General features: G+C 39.3%; 1 protein-coding gene across 4 annotated transcripts in view; it reads left to right on the plus strand.

Annotated features, from left to right (window-relative positions):
• LOC110842502 (protein phosphatase 1 regulatory subunit 16A) overlaps positions 1-17486 on the plus strand; it is a 39866-nt gene that overhangs the window by 9138 nt on the left and 13242 nt on the right. For 3 of the 4 annotated variants that reach the window (XM_035850118.1, XM_035850129.1, XM_022088251.2), the window contains exons 2-4: positions 9368-10991; positions 11094-11281; positions 15533-15603. In XM_035850118.1, the coding sequence (XP_035706011.1) occupies positions 10888-10991; positions 11094-11281; positions 15533-15603 (363 nt within the window). In that variant the 5' untranslated portion in view covers positions 9368-10887. Of the gene's footprint in view, positions 1-4285; positions 4741-9367; positions 10992-11093; positions 11282-15532; positions 15604-17486 lie in introns of those variants that run through there. The other variant, XM_035850126.1, reaches the window with a different exon arrangement.

Genomic DNA, 17486 nt, shown 5'->3' on the forward strand with positions numbered 1-17486 from the left:
CCCTTCCATTATGTTCTGCCAATTGTCATATATGAGAGATCTTGTATTTCTCTTCCATGGCCAATTGTGAGCCAGAAGAAAGAGAGATCAAAGTAGAGGGCAAAGAGTGGGAGATAACTGTGCATAACGTACGTATATCCAACAACTTGATGATTTTCAGCTGCATGACGCTCCAGGTTTGGGGCTGAATTTATTACAACGACGCTGATTAAATGAGAAAATTTCGAGAATGAAAAACGTTGAAACGTCAAACTTTCACTATAGAGTGAGACTGGTTTAGAACTGTCCGTTGTTGATCTGAGGCAAAAAGAGACGAGCTTTACGCTCACCATAAACTGCACGCATCCATTTGCAGTCAGATACAGGGGCAAAATAAAGTAATAAAGTTCGAATAATCTTGATAATCAGACTGACAACTTATTATACATTATGCATTACGCGCAACAAGACTTTAGCTTAGAAATACACAACCGTTGAGAAAATTCCATTTTTGCATGGGATTCATTTTTATCCTCGCTCCGCCCTCCGGTCTTACATTTCTTGAATTGAAGCTCAAATATTGCCTGATAATGAACATTTTTTGGAGGGCATATGAGAAAACTGCACTTTGTCATCTTCTTTGATCTAAAAAATTGCGAATTCAAAGGCATAGTGAAACTTTACCTGGCTGATTCCATGCAATTTCTATTTGCAAAATCATATTCGCATATGCAATTTTTGTTAAAAAGGGTAAAAGTTGCAGTATTGTAACTGTGTTCATGTTATTCGCTTCGAACGAAAAATAACATAGCTTAAAAATGACAAAGATTAACGGAGTTCTATGGTATTGAGATTCCACATTCGAGTCCAGGAGACTATGTAAATAGGTACATACGCATAAGGGTCCATTGCTGTCTCATCTCTGCTGTGAACAGCTCAAATTCTTTGTCTAGGAAATGACTTTGTTTGAAGTAATGAGATTGAGAAAGTTTTGATTTGATGGCAGCAACTCTGTCCCCAATTTGATCAAAGCCCTATTCGCCCTTTTAATTCTCTTCAGTCCGAAGAATATACTAAACATCTTCGCCTAAGCCAACCACTTTTATCGTAAAAAAACTACTATTACTACTGGAATTTAAATTCAAACATTCCTTTACGCTGCATCCTTGCTCCACTCCAAAATAAGTCGAAACGAGGCTATTGACAATGTTTGGCTGCACTGTGTAACATTGGTGCTCATCTTAATTGCGTTTTCTCCCAACAAGTTGATAAGGATAAAAGAATTACCAGTTTTCTTTGCCAATAAGCCGCCCATAACGTCCCAAAATGGTGATGGAGTGGATACGCTCTGCATTAGCGCAACCCTCGACGGCTGCGACTATAAAAATTTAAAGAATTCACTATGCGGATCGAAGAGCCTTGGCGTTCCCATGATGCACATATTTGAAAATGTGGAATGGAAGATTGTTCTTCGATCTCTCTGCACACGTTTACTCCATCAAAATTCTTGACCTTTATTAAAATTTAAGCAGATGGCTTACCTGAAAAAAAAGTGGGATATAGATTCAGATGAACTGGATTCAAAGTTTAAAATTCGACAATTTAATTAGATGAGGGAGGAAAAAATTGGCATGCATAAAACTGCAGGTGCCCTGAATGAATTATGCTCCTCGAGTGCAGAGAACAAGCAAACCTATCACAACAACATATCACACACAACCCTGAATAGCAATCTCTGGTCGGCCGTGAACTGCACGTTTTGAAAAGGCGATCAACGCTTATTGTGTCGTCCTTTCAAGTCATGTGGGACCACACCCCTAATTATCTTGATTATTGGTTCGATACCCTCCTCATCCCTCGTTTTGAAAGTTCATGTTTACAATTTTGCAACATGCAATTTATTATTTACAAACTTCACAAGGCTTAATGATGGTTGACGTTAATTTTACCTTAAGACGCCACAACAAGAGTTTATCTTAAAAACGGTGCAGTTCATAATATCAGAGAGGATGAAGATGTGGGATGGCTGTTCTATTTCTTCACTCCCATCCACCCACCCACCAGCACAAAATTAAATTCGCTGAACATATTTGAAGCAGATTGAGTGAACATAATCACATCTGGTATGTACATAAAATCCAAGTGTAAAAGCTTGAGTAATGCAATTGCCAATTTATGCTTTTCAAATAAGTTATGTTATGTTAGTTGTGTGTGAACTTCATCGGTCATTAGTGGCTGAATTCCTGACGGAAATAAGCAAAACAAAAAAAAACATCCAACCCTACTGACTGACGAGAAATATTGTGACGCAGTATCTCCAAAAATTGTCAGCTTTATACCCGTCATAGGTGTCCAACACATTATTAAATGAATTTTCCAAAGGTCGCTGGTAACTGCAAGTCTAAATTCATGTCTCAACAAGCAACATGAGTGAGTAGGCATAATCCATGTCATATTCCGGATTGATTTCCAATAGGTCAATAATGCTTCGTTATGCACTTTGAACATGAGGCAACCTGAGAAATTTGCAGTGTCGCAGTTTTTTTGCAACACAGTGCGATTAAATACTTATAAGCCTAATCAACGGCTTTGCATTGTTGATTGTATAGCTTTTGACACGTCATCATAATGGGAATTGTGGGATATGACATATGACAAGCCGACGACGAAACGAATGCATTTCCTTCGTCAACCAGCAGTATAAAAAAGTTTTGATGGTTGCGTATTGACTAATTTAGACTGCGTGCTTGAGACTTGGTCCGTTGGTGGACATTCAATAAATAAATTCGTTCTCTGTGTATGGTTCGCCTTCATGCCAATACCATTTACTGCCTGACTTACGATTGGATTCGTACCTTTTTTGGATTTCCCTTGGTGTGATGAGAGCTGTCCAACTTTCGATTGTCCTTCATTTTTCAATAAACATACAAACGTCTAATTTCACTTATGTACATGACGTACAAATCTTAGGTTCTAAGTACCTCGTAATTCGTATGTAGAAATTATTTACTTAATAAATTGTCAACTTTGTTGTCCACAGTATTTCATTGCTAATTACATGGCATTTACTCCACCAGCGGTATTTTCACAAATTCTGTTTCCTTTGTGGAGTGCTTAATTAATATTGGCGTACGGATTAATTATGGTAGTTTAAGAAGCATATGTTGTATTATGATGCATTTCTAATTAGTGAACTTCCTGTCCCGAATTTTTATAATTGCTTGGAATTACCTCTAATTATTTACTGCAGCCAAAAGAATTATTTTTGACCTTCACAGAAATGTCCACACTTTTCATGGTTAGATCTCTTCAAGATTGGGCAAATGAGAGAGCCATGAACTTGCTTAGCCTACATATGTGAAATGAAAATGATGGCCGACTTTCGTCACAAACAGCGTAATATGCAGTAAACATGTGTCATCCGATTCACCATTTCATAAGGCGTTGGTTAATTCAGATTTATGCAAAATTAACGAGGAAATGTATGGAGGCAATATGCATGAAGACATGGGACAGGCGGCGTCGTCGTCGACCAAGCCTATGCAGCAGCTTGATTTGACAACCTGAACTCCTCGCCCTGCAACACCGGAGGAAATAGTTTAAACATTTGTGGAAAACCAGTACCCACACCGTCGACAAGGTGCAGGTACACCTCCCTCCTTTTCCTGCCCGCATAGGTGCGATTCGTAGAGCTATGTATGCGATTAGTACTTGTGAAATTTGCAACACTGCATAAATTTTTCGAATGTCTTCTTGATTCGATTATATCTCAAGACGAAATTGGGCATTCAACTTTTATTTGAAAATCAATAAAAATTTATATCATAATGGAGCATCTAAATTATTTTCAAATCGTAATTACGGAAAGTACTCAAATTGCAAAGTCTGCAGCTACATAGGTTGACTGCTAAATTAACTTTATATAACCTTGCTTCTTCTTCTACCTAACTGTATTTCCACTTTGTTGACATTGGCAGCCACCCGGATGAAATTTGCAATAAAACGAGAGAAAGTAAACACGCCGAGTGCACGGTTTGACTTTGCTGACTTGTATTATATATGCTCCCCCTCCAGTAACAGTAGTTAGTCGCGAATTGAGAAGCCGTTTGACTTGCCATGAAAATGGCTCATCGTTTATTAAAGTGAGTGGCTTGCATCCACACCCTCCCGTCTGCTATGAAAGTGCAAAAACAGTTTTCCACTTGCATTAACCCAAGTATTGACAGGCCAACGTTCATAATTACCAAGTTTGGAGCAGAGAAATTCATTCGTATCTACATACTTCAAGGGGAAGACATGCTTGGAGGTTTTATGTATTTATACCATTCAACTAACTCTGACAGAAAGTTGTTGACATTGAAGTTGGCAAATTCTTGCTCAACTCTTTGTCGTCGTGCAAAGTTGGATGGTGATAATCTTGACAAATGTAAATCTGGTTTCAAGTAAAACGGACGTCAACCAGCCCACTTGAGTAACTGGACTTATTTACTCGTGGGGAAGAAGTATCGTCGAGGAGACGTTATGTGACAGGACAATTCACACATCCCAAACATGACTTTTGCCAACCATGTTTAATAGTGTGTGTTGTGATGTGATTATTTATTTTCTGATTCTGATGCAATAAGCTAACTGAGCAAGGATGGGATTTAAATTCATTGTGCAGTGATGAAGACACAAGACACAACAACCTGTGAGGAAATAAGTAGTATCGTGTCTGAGGAGTATTGTGACTGCATGGCGACGCCATTATTCCGATTTACGGTACATTTGACATTCCAAATAGGAATTCTTTTACCATATTCACACAGATTAGCATATTTAGGCTGATTCTCATCATGAAGATTAGAGTTGTAATCTGTACCTAATCTGCACGATGTTACGTAACATGTGATGTCAGGCGCCGGGGGCGGTCATTCATCCTCGTCCCAGGTGCTGGAAATAAGTTCAATCGAGTCACGATTATTGAATACGATTGATGCGTGTGTGGATACAAAAGAGTTCAAAACATGGTGCATTTCATTCGTCCCTTTCATTCACTCGACTTGATATCGCTAAATTACATTATCGTCAAATTACCACTTTTTCCCACCTCAGCAGTCTTCTCCTTTTGAAAAAAGTGTGCATCTTACGAGCTAATCTCATGTGATCTCATCTAAGTAATCGAGATAACTAGACCAGTCTTGGTTTGGTGGATGCAGTGAGGAATTTTCATTTGCATCCGTGTTCGAGTAGTTTGGCAAAGGTTTGGAGGTGGAGATTTTCTTCCACAAATCTCATGTTTTCTTCGGCACGGTCTTTGTGTCCTTGTAGTGAATGGTAAAGCATGATAATGTGATTGACGACCATGAAGAGATGAATTAGACTTGTTTTGCTGTGAGCATGAAATGCAACCAACCGTTGATTTGACTTCCAGCTACAAAGCAACGTTAACATTTTTACGGCATCATAGATTGTGTGTAGCATGTCAGAGCCGTCTTTTGATTTGCTCAAGTGCTTCGAACATATACATAAAGCGCAACATTTACGAAACAAGACTTTTGTAGTAAACTATTTCTTCAGATATTCTGTTAATTTGGGTTTGTAAAGCAATTTTGCGACTAGTTTTTACGCTTTCTTCCAAACACGGTGTGCACGTAGGTAGGTAGGACGGGTAGAGATGTTTATGTTCACGTTCTCACCGTAAATGAGCGAACCTTGAAGTTTTCTGCAAAGAAAAGGAATCGTCAAAATTGATTCCTCGAAAAGGGTTGGAGTGGGAAATCTGCGAAACCAGAAGATTGTACGGTAAAGGCAAATAACAATATCGACTCGTCTCAATAGGTGTGGCCAAGCCAATCAATAATTGATTTCTGATCCGGTTCAATAAGCCCGTTTTATTGAAGATGGGAATGATTCGTGATTTCAACATAACTGTACCCAGCATTTAAACTCAGATTCAGGTTGTTTTAAAATCTTTCCGAAAATTTGTGACAGGCAATCGAGTTGTGGCAAAGATAACGTCGTCGTCGTCGTCGTCGGTAGTCCGCAATCAGTAATTCAGTGTCCAAGTCGTGATGTGTTGAGATTTAAGAGGCACAAGCTCTCAAATTATTTACTATACTCCGCATCCTCAAATGAGTCAAATTTTGAATGCTGTCGGCTTGTTTACTATCGCAGTAAGCCTTCCATTAATGTTGAGAGCTAATAGGCAGTCCTGTTGATTATTGTTGCATGTCATGTCATCAAGAACTTCTTATAAATTTGAAAATAGTTTGACGTGCATCCCGTTGTGCTTTTCCCTCGATTTGCTTATGCATTTAAATACCTCCGTTGTGTAGAAGGCTGCTGGTATGCAGGATGGATCGAAGGTGGAAGACAGCGATCTCCATTTTAAATAAGACTCGCACTCACTGACAGATGATAAACTTTCGTCACTAAAGAGCTGCCTGATCTCCTCGCGGAATAAGCTGACGTTCCAAAATTCTGACACTTTGCTAGATTTTTAGATTTAGACAGAATAATAAATGGGCATGAATATTGATGAGCGTACGTATCATGTGATTTATCGGAATCAGTTTACGCTTACAACTTTTTTTTAAAATTCCTTCACAGCTCTTTGATCACAAATCTTCTAAACATTATTTCTAAAAAGATCAACAGCACAGAAATATGTAATTGGTTCTTAAACTACTCGTCTCAACTCAAATTGAGGTGTTTTATGGTCCTCTCGTCAAAACGTGAGTTTATTTTGCAAATAAGAAAGGAAACGTCAAATTTGCACAAACTGTATACATTAGAATGCGTGGAACGTATGCAGCAGAAATTCTGGTCATTGTCAATTATGCATGTCTACAGTCGTGTGGGCTCAACTATGTTTACTTATTAGTTGAGTAAATTAAAAGGTAATAACTCAGTGGAAAACCAGGTTTGGAAAGCCAGGTTTGGCTTCCGATGTCATTAGGACACGACTGCGACTGACCGCCTCCCACCGAGAAACTCGTTGTCTTTAAAGGGGTGAAACTTTGACAGATTTATTAGAGTGCGTTTTCTACAACGATTCTCTCCACGACCACAATTTGCATTATTATTGTTTTTGTTGTGATATGTGAAAACAGCAGAGTGGAATTCCGTGATGGATTACCTGAACTCAAGCCAGTGAGAATTCACTATTATTTTTATTCCTCAATTTCATAGAATTTCATACTCATCCTCAGACTACAGATAGTTTCACTCGTATATTTCGTCTGTCAACCAAGGAAGAGATACGCAATCAGAGCTAAGGTGCATGAAATACGGGGTGTTGCGTTACTGTGCAGTTGAGGACATGGACATGCATAATTTAATTTAATTTGCAAATTGACTCATCTTCCATTTGCCGCCAGGGTTCTCTTAATTGAAGTGCTGGGTAATTAAACCACCTTTATTAATTCATGGACCTTCTTTGACTGCATTCTAATTTCTTGGGAAATTAAAACCCAACCGCTCACATGTGACCATCCTTATTTGGACCTAATCTTAATTTTTTAGACAACTAGGCCGAAATTAAACTAGGCTTTTGGAATGCATTGAACGATTCATCAATCTGGTAAAAATGCGTGCTAAAGTAAACAAAAAATGGGAAGTGGGTAGTAAATTGGCGAATCTGGCAGAAGAAAAACAAATCCGTTTGTTTCCTGTACATAAGTAGCTCAATTTTGCTCAGTTTGTTTAAAAAGCAGCGTGTCAAAAAATTCTTATCGCCGTTAAAGCGCACCCAGGACTAGGTTCTATCTAGTGATGAAGTTCATCTTCCTGACGGTGCACAGTTGTCAGTCCGACCAACCGTAGGAAGGACCAAAGTGTGAAGAAAGATTTGCTAGGTTCGTGATAAATGATGAACTTGTTTCGCTACAGGAAACGAATATTCTTCGCACAAGAATTTTTTGGATGGGCTCAGAATACCGATTTCACCTCAATCCGGCACCGTCGTCTCACATCATTGGGTTTCGTTTGGGTGTTGCGCTGCGTGGTTCGACATTATTCGTATTCCTTTTGTGTCTTGAAACAAGATCACAACGTCAACTCACTCCAACCATATTTCACCAGGAAAATTACATTTCCATTATTTTGCAAACACAAATGTCAGTCTTTTGTGTATAATATACTGTTGAATTTGGGAGGAAAACTAGTTCACCTGTCACTCAAGTCGTGTTTTTGGCATCTTGAATAATGCGATGGTACATTTTCCTTGAATTTTATTAAGGCGCAGGATGAGACGGCATGGAAAAAAATAACACAAATTATTACTCTGCTACCTTTTCGATGCTCAATCACAAGAAGCCAATATAGTAAGTGTTTATTTCAAAGCACACTTTAACATTAAAGGTTTGAATTGTCAAATAGGCTTTAACAATGTTTCGCACCAGGCAATGTGGGTGCCACAAAGTTAGAATAATGGCAGAAACACAATCTAAATTCCATTACAATTTAGATTGCGTTGCCATTTTGTGGAAGGTGTGTCAAGTGCAGTTGCCAACTATTTTAATCTGATTACATATAAAGTTGCACATACGTCGTCGGGTGATCTTATTCGGTTACAGGTGAACTTTCTGCAGCTTTTCGTAATTGCATATTGAAGTGGAGGTTCGAATAATTTGAAGTTAACGGTGTTAGAAACAAACACTTTTATATCCTAACCAATAATTTGATTGATTGATCACGACAGTGTGCAACTAACCTTCATTTCATTGTTTCACTATCAGTCGAGTCCACCAGCCAACATGCACCCAAGATTTGTATCGAATTCCTGTGGGTTGGGTATATACGAATCCATGTACATACATACATAAACCAGGTCAGAGATTGACATCACATCAACGTGAAGAACTTGTGTGCTAAAAATAGGGAACCTTCCATGATTCCATTCTACCTGTGGGCAAATGACTTGATGGAAATGTTGTTCAGTCACATTACTTGCTATTTGTATGCAAATTGCAAACACTGCGATTATCGCCAGGTTGGTTGGAGACATAACTTTGCTTGTGCAACTGGGGTATGGAAAATGTGTGTATGTGGAATTTAGCCAACTTTTCCTACATGCATACATACCTGAGGCCAATATGATGAATTATTAATGTTTTTGACCACCGAATTAGATATGGCATAAACACTGCACAGTAAATTGTACTCTGTATTCTTATTACATATGTCTCTAGCTAGATATTTCATAACTTCACCTTGCTGTATAAATAAACCTTCCATATTTTAACCATAAATACTGGAGAATCCATCGCAATTTTAATTACCCATACATACATAAGCACAGTAGGTTACAAGGTTGCACCAACATGCCTACTTACATACGTACATTCGTCTCAATTCTCATGTATATATCTAACTTATGGCTGACTGTTCAATTTCTCAATTTTAGATGGAACAAACTTCTTCAGCCAAGGAAATCTGCAACCCATAAATTGAGGACAAGAAGGAAACGTACAAATTTTGTTAAATAAAAATATCCAAGTCATATCTGGAAAAACTTGGAAGGAAAATATAATCAACTAACGAGTTATAATTTTTAAATAAATAAAAGGACGGAGAAACAGAACGGATCAAATTTTGATTTTGAAACTTCATATGTGCGAGAAAGTAAGTGCTCGAGTGAGCTTCGCTAATTTATTGGCGTTCACACGACGCTTGGAATTTACAGAAGTCAAATCCTATTAGTTTCGACAAACTCTCGCCTCCCAGGCAGCTCATAATATTCGGAAACCAATGAAATTTCCTCCAACTCTGAGAAACTTGCTTTGATGCTGAATTGAGCTTGTCATCATCAATGATGGATGAATGTGCCATGATGATTTCAGTAATTGAAGTTAATTCAGAAACACGTCTGTGACTCAGAAATTGTGTTATTTTATCGTGAACACTGACGACGACGCTTGGCCCAACAGAGGAAACTCAACGAGGAATTAGACGAGATTTAGCAAATGCGGGAGGAAATAAGGCCTTCGTCCTCTCCTCACCTCATCACTGTCCGGTAAATGAGGTTAATTTCTCTGCTAGCGTCGGAGAGTAAATATTTGCTAAAATACCAACGTCTGCTGCTCAGCCGATGGCGAAACCATAAAATATATTGCACCAATGCGAAGAGTTTGGGATTTGATTTCTTGTTGATGTAATCTAAGCCTTTTTGTCCGAGAAATTTACAAGAGACGACGCCACAGATTTCTCCCAACAATTATCCGAACAAATATCGTAGTGCAAACATTTTCCTTGTCACAATAAAAACATCAACGCTCTGAACTAATATAGCACAATTGTCTCTTCAGAGTTTCTTACTCCAAATCCGCATAGGAACACCTTGTTCTAAGCAAATTGAAAGTGAAATCCGGAAGTAGTGGAGGAGTGACTTTGGCTGCTGGAGTGGAGCTTTTTGACAGTGCCGAGAAAAATAGAGCTTTGTCAGCGAAGGGAGAAAATACCCGGGAGAGAGAGAATCAGATTATCAGTTATCGTCGGGAAGTCTGGAAGGAAGGTGGTGAAACTGGAGGAGAGGTTTCTCTCACCAGATCCGCATATTCCACGACTCCTGCGAGTTCTCCCCATGCCGAGAATGAGACTCGTGCTAATTTCTTGCCAGGGGGAAGACTAACAAGTCCTCACCAATTTACAAAGTGGACTCGGTCTCACGGAAATATCGCATCTGCAACAAACATTCCTTATTGCGGTGGTAGTAGCAGTAGTTGTGACCAATTTGGGAGGAGAAAGTCCGCCACTAAGTTATTCTCCTTTAAAAGAAAGTCTAACAAGGTTGGCTCCAGCGGAGGAAAAGCTCTTTTCCATTGCAATATCAAGTGGCGGCGGAAGCCAATAATTCCTTGGTTGAAGATACGAAAAGTAGTCGTTCACATCCTGCCCTCGTCCTTGTCTTCCCTGCCAACCGCTAAGATGGACCACGAAGATTTAATGTCCGAACTTCCCCAGATTGAAAAGTTGAGCAACCAGGAAAGGCTTCGCTTGGCACATAAGCGTAGGATGCTCCAACTCAAGAGGTCAGTTTTTTCGAAATACTTATTTGAGTATTTGAGCCTTTGTTCATGATGAAAAGTGCAGTTTCTTTCTAAAATGCTTTACTACCATTGTGTCGCAAATAGGTTTCAACAGTACGACAAGGAAATTGGATCGCGGAAACACAAGCCTGCGACCCAAGACGTGAAGAAGGGGTCAAACAAAGGAGGGCTGAATGGGCTGACAACGAACGGGAAACCGGGTGGAAAGCGGATCAAATTCCGAAATAGCATCATGCTTTTGGAGGCAGCCGGGAGAAACGATGTCGAAGAAGGTGAGTTCATTATTCATTATTGGCATATTTATTCTCATACGAGACAAACTTTATCTGCACCGTATCGAATATTTACGTTCGATGAGTAACATCGGCATACATGATGTGCACACATGAATGAATGGAGCAAGTGAAACTTTTTGTACGCTTTTGTGCTAAACTGTGTCATCGTAATATGCACCGTAATCCCTGCAGCTCTCAAAGGTTAATTCCTGCTTGTATAGAAAACGTCATTGATGCGGTAAACCCTTGCCTTGCTTGAATGTACATATATGTGTAATATGCACCTACTTTATCCTAAAATAACTTGCTCTCTGTCAGTTCAAGTTTGAGGCCGATGTTGTGAAGGAATCAAAAGGTTCGGATAAGAATTCCCCGAGGTATTTTACAGACTGCAAATTATGTGCGGAAGATATTTTGTAAAGTCAATAACATATTATTGGCCTTGACAAGAATTCCTCCATCCTCCTTTAGCCTTTTGGTGGTTCAAGTGCAACATATTTATTAACGTATACACAACTGCACAAACTTATTTATTGTGGGTGGAGAACTGCAGTAGTGTTCTGAACTTGACATGAATGTTTTTCTAGTTTTTTCCCTACATATGCAGCAATTTCACTCCGCAATAGCAGAGTTGTGCACATGACTTATCTCCACGGCGCTGGGGCTCGTGCCAAGCCAACGAATGCCAAATGGTCGTTCTTTCTCTTTACATTAACATCATAATTCCTGCCGTTGGAACCTATCCGGTTTATGCAACGGGAAATATATGGCCAGAGGGAAACAAATACGTTTTATCTACAACGAAATGATCATTTCTATTCGCTCGACGTTTATAAATCACTGAAATTCGTATTTAGTTCAACAGTTAGATTAATTTTGGAGTATGTCCAAAATTTCAGTGAAATGAGGATGCACAAGTGGCAATTGATGAAATGTGTGCCTTTTCAAAGGTACATAACACTTTGTTGGTTTGTTTTGAACTTCTTCCCCGTCGGAATTTGAGACATCCGGAAGTTTTGAGTTACGCGTTCTTACTGCATATTCATCAGATGCATATTTCACATGAGGTGTTATGGTCATCGTAAGTTGCATGTAAACAAACTTGACCATGTTTCTCTAATGCATAATTTTGTTGAATGGATCAACGAAACTAATACACGTTCCCGCTGTTAGTGCGTAATAGTTACCATGCATGAAATTCTATCGCCCAGCCATGTACGAACTTACGTTCTGGTGGACGAAATGTCTGATTTCATTGCTAGTAAACATGAACATTGGGCAAAAAACATGAAAAATTCAGATAATCCTTCATCCTGACTCTCCCAGCGGCAATTTCTTATATAATTCAAAGATTTACTCTGTAAAGTTTTGCAATCCTGTATTCAAAGCGACCACGTAATGGGGGTTGTATTTTATGAGCAACAGCAGCAGCATGCATGTCTGACGGAATAAATGTAGCAAGCAGGGTGCTCAATTGAATAATAAAGTATTCGCGTGATATCTTATTTCCACGCCATATTTCCCAAATCCCTACGAAGAACAACATCCGAGGAAATAACACAATGGGGATGAAATGGCCATTACAACCTCCTTTACAACTTTCACCAGGGGCAATGGAATCCAAACGGCAAAAGTTGAGAGAGTTATTTCTCCATCTCTGTTTCTCTCCTTCTGTCCCTTGGTTTGGATGGCTGGATTTTTTGAAAATGACTCCATTTCTTGTGGAGAAAGTCTTTTTGGGAAAGCGGAACGGTTATAAATCTTCTCTGTCTTCCTGCGCATTCATCTCCCGATTTCCAGCCGGTCTCACTATATTTATGGATCAAGTATCGAGCTTCCCCACCGACTTGAGTATCATATTTGACTGAATGGATCTCTGCTACTAGGGCATAAACTTTGGATCTCCTGAGCTTATCCTGCACACGAGGAGCACAGTTCTTACTTTTAGTAGTGTTTGAATTCGCAAATATATAGCAAAGGCGAGATTCGGAGATATGTTTGCGACGTCATCAGCTCAAAGTTGGGAGGATTGATAGGCAATTGAAGGCATTCGAATTCACAATTCTTTGATTTACGCTTCGTTGATTCAGAGACAACTTTGTCCCATTTCTGAAGCTCGAAAGTTATACTTGTTCAGGTGAATGAATAAGTTTTGAGAATGCAAATAATAACAAAAGCGGAGATGGTTCGATTCAGTCAACGTATCACAAATAAAGTTAGCTTCATGTGGCCCTGCTTAATAAGAGGCAACAAGTTTATGGAGCTTTTTAGTTCAAGGAGAGTAGAAGAATAGACGAAATGGCTTAACTGGCTAGCTTGCAATTTTTGCAAAGAGGGCAACATATGGATTTTATTTTGCACAAAAAACGAAGTGAGCCTAATTTTGCTTATCTATTCGGATGTGTAACCCCTGAAGCTAGAATTAAGCAAGTCCGCCATTTATGAGACATGAAAATTGTGTGCATGCGTAGGTACCAGTTACAATTTTGAATATAAATAGACTCGACCTCAGACCGAGCCAAACTTTCCCTTGTTACATAAAAGGAGCGAGAGTCGGAAACTTGACGAAATTGGTTTTTGTTCAATTTTATTCCAACCCGAAATCCAGTCTCATTTGGCTCGTTGATTCATTTATCTCCTGGAAACACTCAATCCTTACAACTCTCATGCTTCTCGTCGTCGTCAGATCTCATCTCCTCCACGTCAACCAAAATATAATCGTTCAATTATGAATTTACTCCTGCAGCCACCATGAAGTCAGCAAGGATGGAGGAGAAATTCGAAATCTCAACGTATCTAGTACGTACGTACATATCTCGTAGAAAGTGCAACTCGAAATTTCATTTGCACTTGTAGCTGCAGTGCAGTCAAGTTGTGCTTACTTTCGCAATTGAGAATGCGCCACAGAGTGGGCTGCATCGTTTTTGTGCTGATTTGATTCCCCTCGTTGGAGCTCAAAGTAGACTGGGAAGAAAGTGATTGATGGTAAATGTCTCTCTTGGAAAAGTTCAAGCCACACAATGACCACAATCGTCCCTTTATTTCGCCACTATGCGAAGGTTACGTCTGGGTTATGTCAGGATCGGGTAGCTGGCTGGCTTGGGCTGAGGGTTGGTCAGTGCAATCTGTTTCTGACCAAGTGCAGGGTGGACGGGTGAGAAAATGAATAGCGACACTTTCTCCACAATTTAGTCCAAGTTGGGAACATTATTTAAGAGGAAATCCATGTCTTCATCCTCCACCACTCTCTTTTCCTAGAGCCCTCGCAAATTACTTATTACTTGTGGAACACCACCTACTGAAGGACATCTGCAAGAACGTATCTCGTATATTGCAGACTACAGTTTTCAGTGCGCTTTTGATCGTAGAGTCCAAAATACATGTTGCGGAAATAGAATCTGTTGAACCCCTCGTATGTACATATGTGCATGCAGTGTGGATTTCTTCCACTATGGATTAGCTGGTTTATTGATGTGGTCATTTTTATTTATGACTCTGGGAAGCATGGATTCAAACGCATTGCGACACTAGGGAATTGGAAACAAGGATTAAAAGAGAGAGAGAAAAAAACAGGAGTTTTCTGGTGACTTACTTTGAGCCTGCACACACAATGGACTGACCCCGCTAAATCCTGTAGAATTGACCATTGAGTTTTGTCCCACCCAGCTTATCGGAAGAAAAGATTGTCTTCAAACGAGGAACGCGATGGCGATACGCGTTGTTTCCTGACCAGAATGGTCAAGGGCTCAGAGCGTTCGTTTATTTATTTTCATAGCCTTGAACCAGCATTTCTTTCTTTGTGGCGAGCTTAGTTATTTCTCATTAACTCCACGTTCGTGAAGGAAGCGACATGAAGGCCGAAATTGAAGTTGGTGTGAGGAAAGTGCCTTGAATCACGATACTCGTACATCCTTAGAAATTTGGATTCCCGATAAACACGACCTATTTATTCTATTCGAACCTTAGATTTTGAGAAAGAAAAAGTTTATAAGGTACGTTTCAGAGCATTCTTTGCAATATATTCTGGTACCATTGGAATTAGAAAGAAGCACCATTATTACACATGTTCTGGAGAAGCTTGCAAGGCTGCGTGGTGATCCTTTATTCCCTCGTCAGTTTGCCATGTTACAAGTTCTTTACCCGGTTCATGGCTGATTAGCTCCCGTGCACACATTTCCTCCGCTTTTGGTCATGTCAAAGTATTTATTTCGTGGCTACAATGTCATTTTTTTCTTTTTCTATTTTTAGTTCGGCGACTTTTGAGTTCCGGCGTGTCCCCTGATGTCTGCAATGAAGACGGACTCACAGCCCTACACCAGGTTTGTCACTTTACTACACATATTCTACTCTGCTTGGTTCGTTATAATTATTTGTGCGTAGACATGTTAACAAGCTCAAGAGTTCCTAAAATAGGTTACCAAACGATACATATTCATACGACGTCACTCCTCACTTAATTTTAAGCTCGACATTGCTTATAGTTATAAATGTAGAAGTTGGAATAATACATATGTACAATATATGATAAAAACTTGCTAAAAAAACGGCCCAAGTTTATGCAAAAATATTCGTAAAAAATGCGAGAAGAGCGACTGACATTTAATGTTGTGTGACTTCCTGTCAGCAATTAAACTTTCATGGTGAAAGTTTAATTACTTTCTCCTACTCTCCAGGCTAATGGGACATAGGTGATTGGGAGAGTAATGAGTAAAATCTGACCCTGTCTTCAGCAGATTCCATAATGGCGAGACGTAAACTGGGCAACAAAACATTTTACAAACCACGACTCGTGCCACTTTCTCGTTTAAAGACTCGAGCAGCAGGCGTCAATGAGGGATCAACTCATTGGATGGGCGACGATGAATGTATTAATGCAAGGGCTTTGTGGGGCCTAAATATACGTACGTTGTGTGAAGCCCAGGTTGGTTTTAATGCCAGTTTCTCCGATAATAAACAGTGCCACACACACACACGCTCGCTTACCGGTCGGGGTGGCATGAATGGTTCCTGTTTATCTTCCATTTACAGCTGCTGTTGTCCTTTTATCATGGATTCTCAAACAACTTTCTCGTTTGCTTTGCATAGCTTTGCGCTCATGATCTGCCATCCAACCAACCAGCGAGTATCGGTCCTATGCGTCCACACTGGCCACTTTTACTGTCTTTGGAGAATCCCTAATTTACGACTTCATAAATATTTACTTTGGAACAAAAAGCTTTATGCTCACACTGCTTTCTCCGACTTGGAGTCCAAATCCAAGCCAGTCCGCCAAAAACTACGCGACTTACGTAACAATTCCATTCCCCTTTCTCCTTGGGCCAAGGAATTTGTAGAATATGCCTACTAATACGTTTCAAGAGAATATTTCATACACAAACAGCCCACGAGTTTAAAATAAGTGATCATAAATTTAGAGAATTTTTATCATTTTATTTGCAACGCATGTTTTTCATTATCTGTATTATGTAGTTTTGAAGGGCGATAATGCAATGTGTGCATATGTAGTCGATTAAATTTATCAATGAATATTTATCGCATATTTGGGATTTTATGAGTTTGAATGGCTTTTTCTACTCCTTTCGAAAGACGATCCTTTGGCAAATAGAAAACTGGAAAGATTTAAGGAAACTCCCAAAACCATAACGAGGTTTATTATGCTAAATGATTAAAACTCAAAATCCAACTCAGGAGAACATATGTATCTTATATAAGAAAGTAAGGTACTATATATTACAGAAATATGTGAGTACTGCTATGTGCTCGGATGGAAGACTTGATCTGCTTATTCTACATGCCTACATAATCCATAAATGGTGTACATTATGCAAATTGAAAGACGTCCTAAATTAATCCCTTAAGAACTAACTTATTAAACTACACCATCATCAGCACTAAAACAGATAGCGCTTTTATTCCTCGCTGTTCTCTTTCTTTCGGATTTTCTGCTTCAGCTCTGGAATACACTCTTACGTAATTCTGTAATTCTGAAGAAATAGACACATATTTTTCCCAAGCAATGCAATGGAAATGAAAGCATCTACTAATACATTCCCCCTATTACTTTTGTTTTATGTACTGTGAAATTAAATTTTAGCTTGCTAGACAGACATCCTTGCATTTGTGACGAAGGTGAAATTACGACACGACCAAACCACCCACGTCAATTTCACTTGATATCTATTATACCTATTCATCCAGATAT

Source organism: Folsomia candida, unplaced genomic scaffold (assembly GCF_002217175.1).
Source record: "Folsomia candida strain VU population unplaced genomic scaffold, ASM221717v1 Fcan01_Sc001, whole genome shotgun sequence".
In the NCBI taxonomy this organism is placed as follows: Eukaryota; Metazoa; Arthropoda; class Collembola; order Entomobryomorpha; family Isotomidae; genus Folsomia; species Folsomia candida.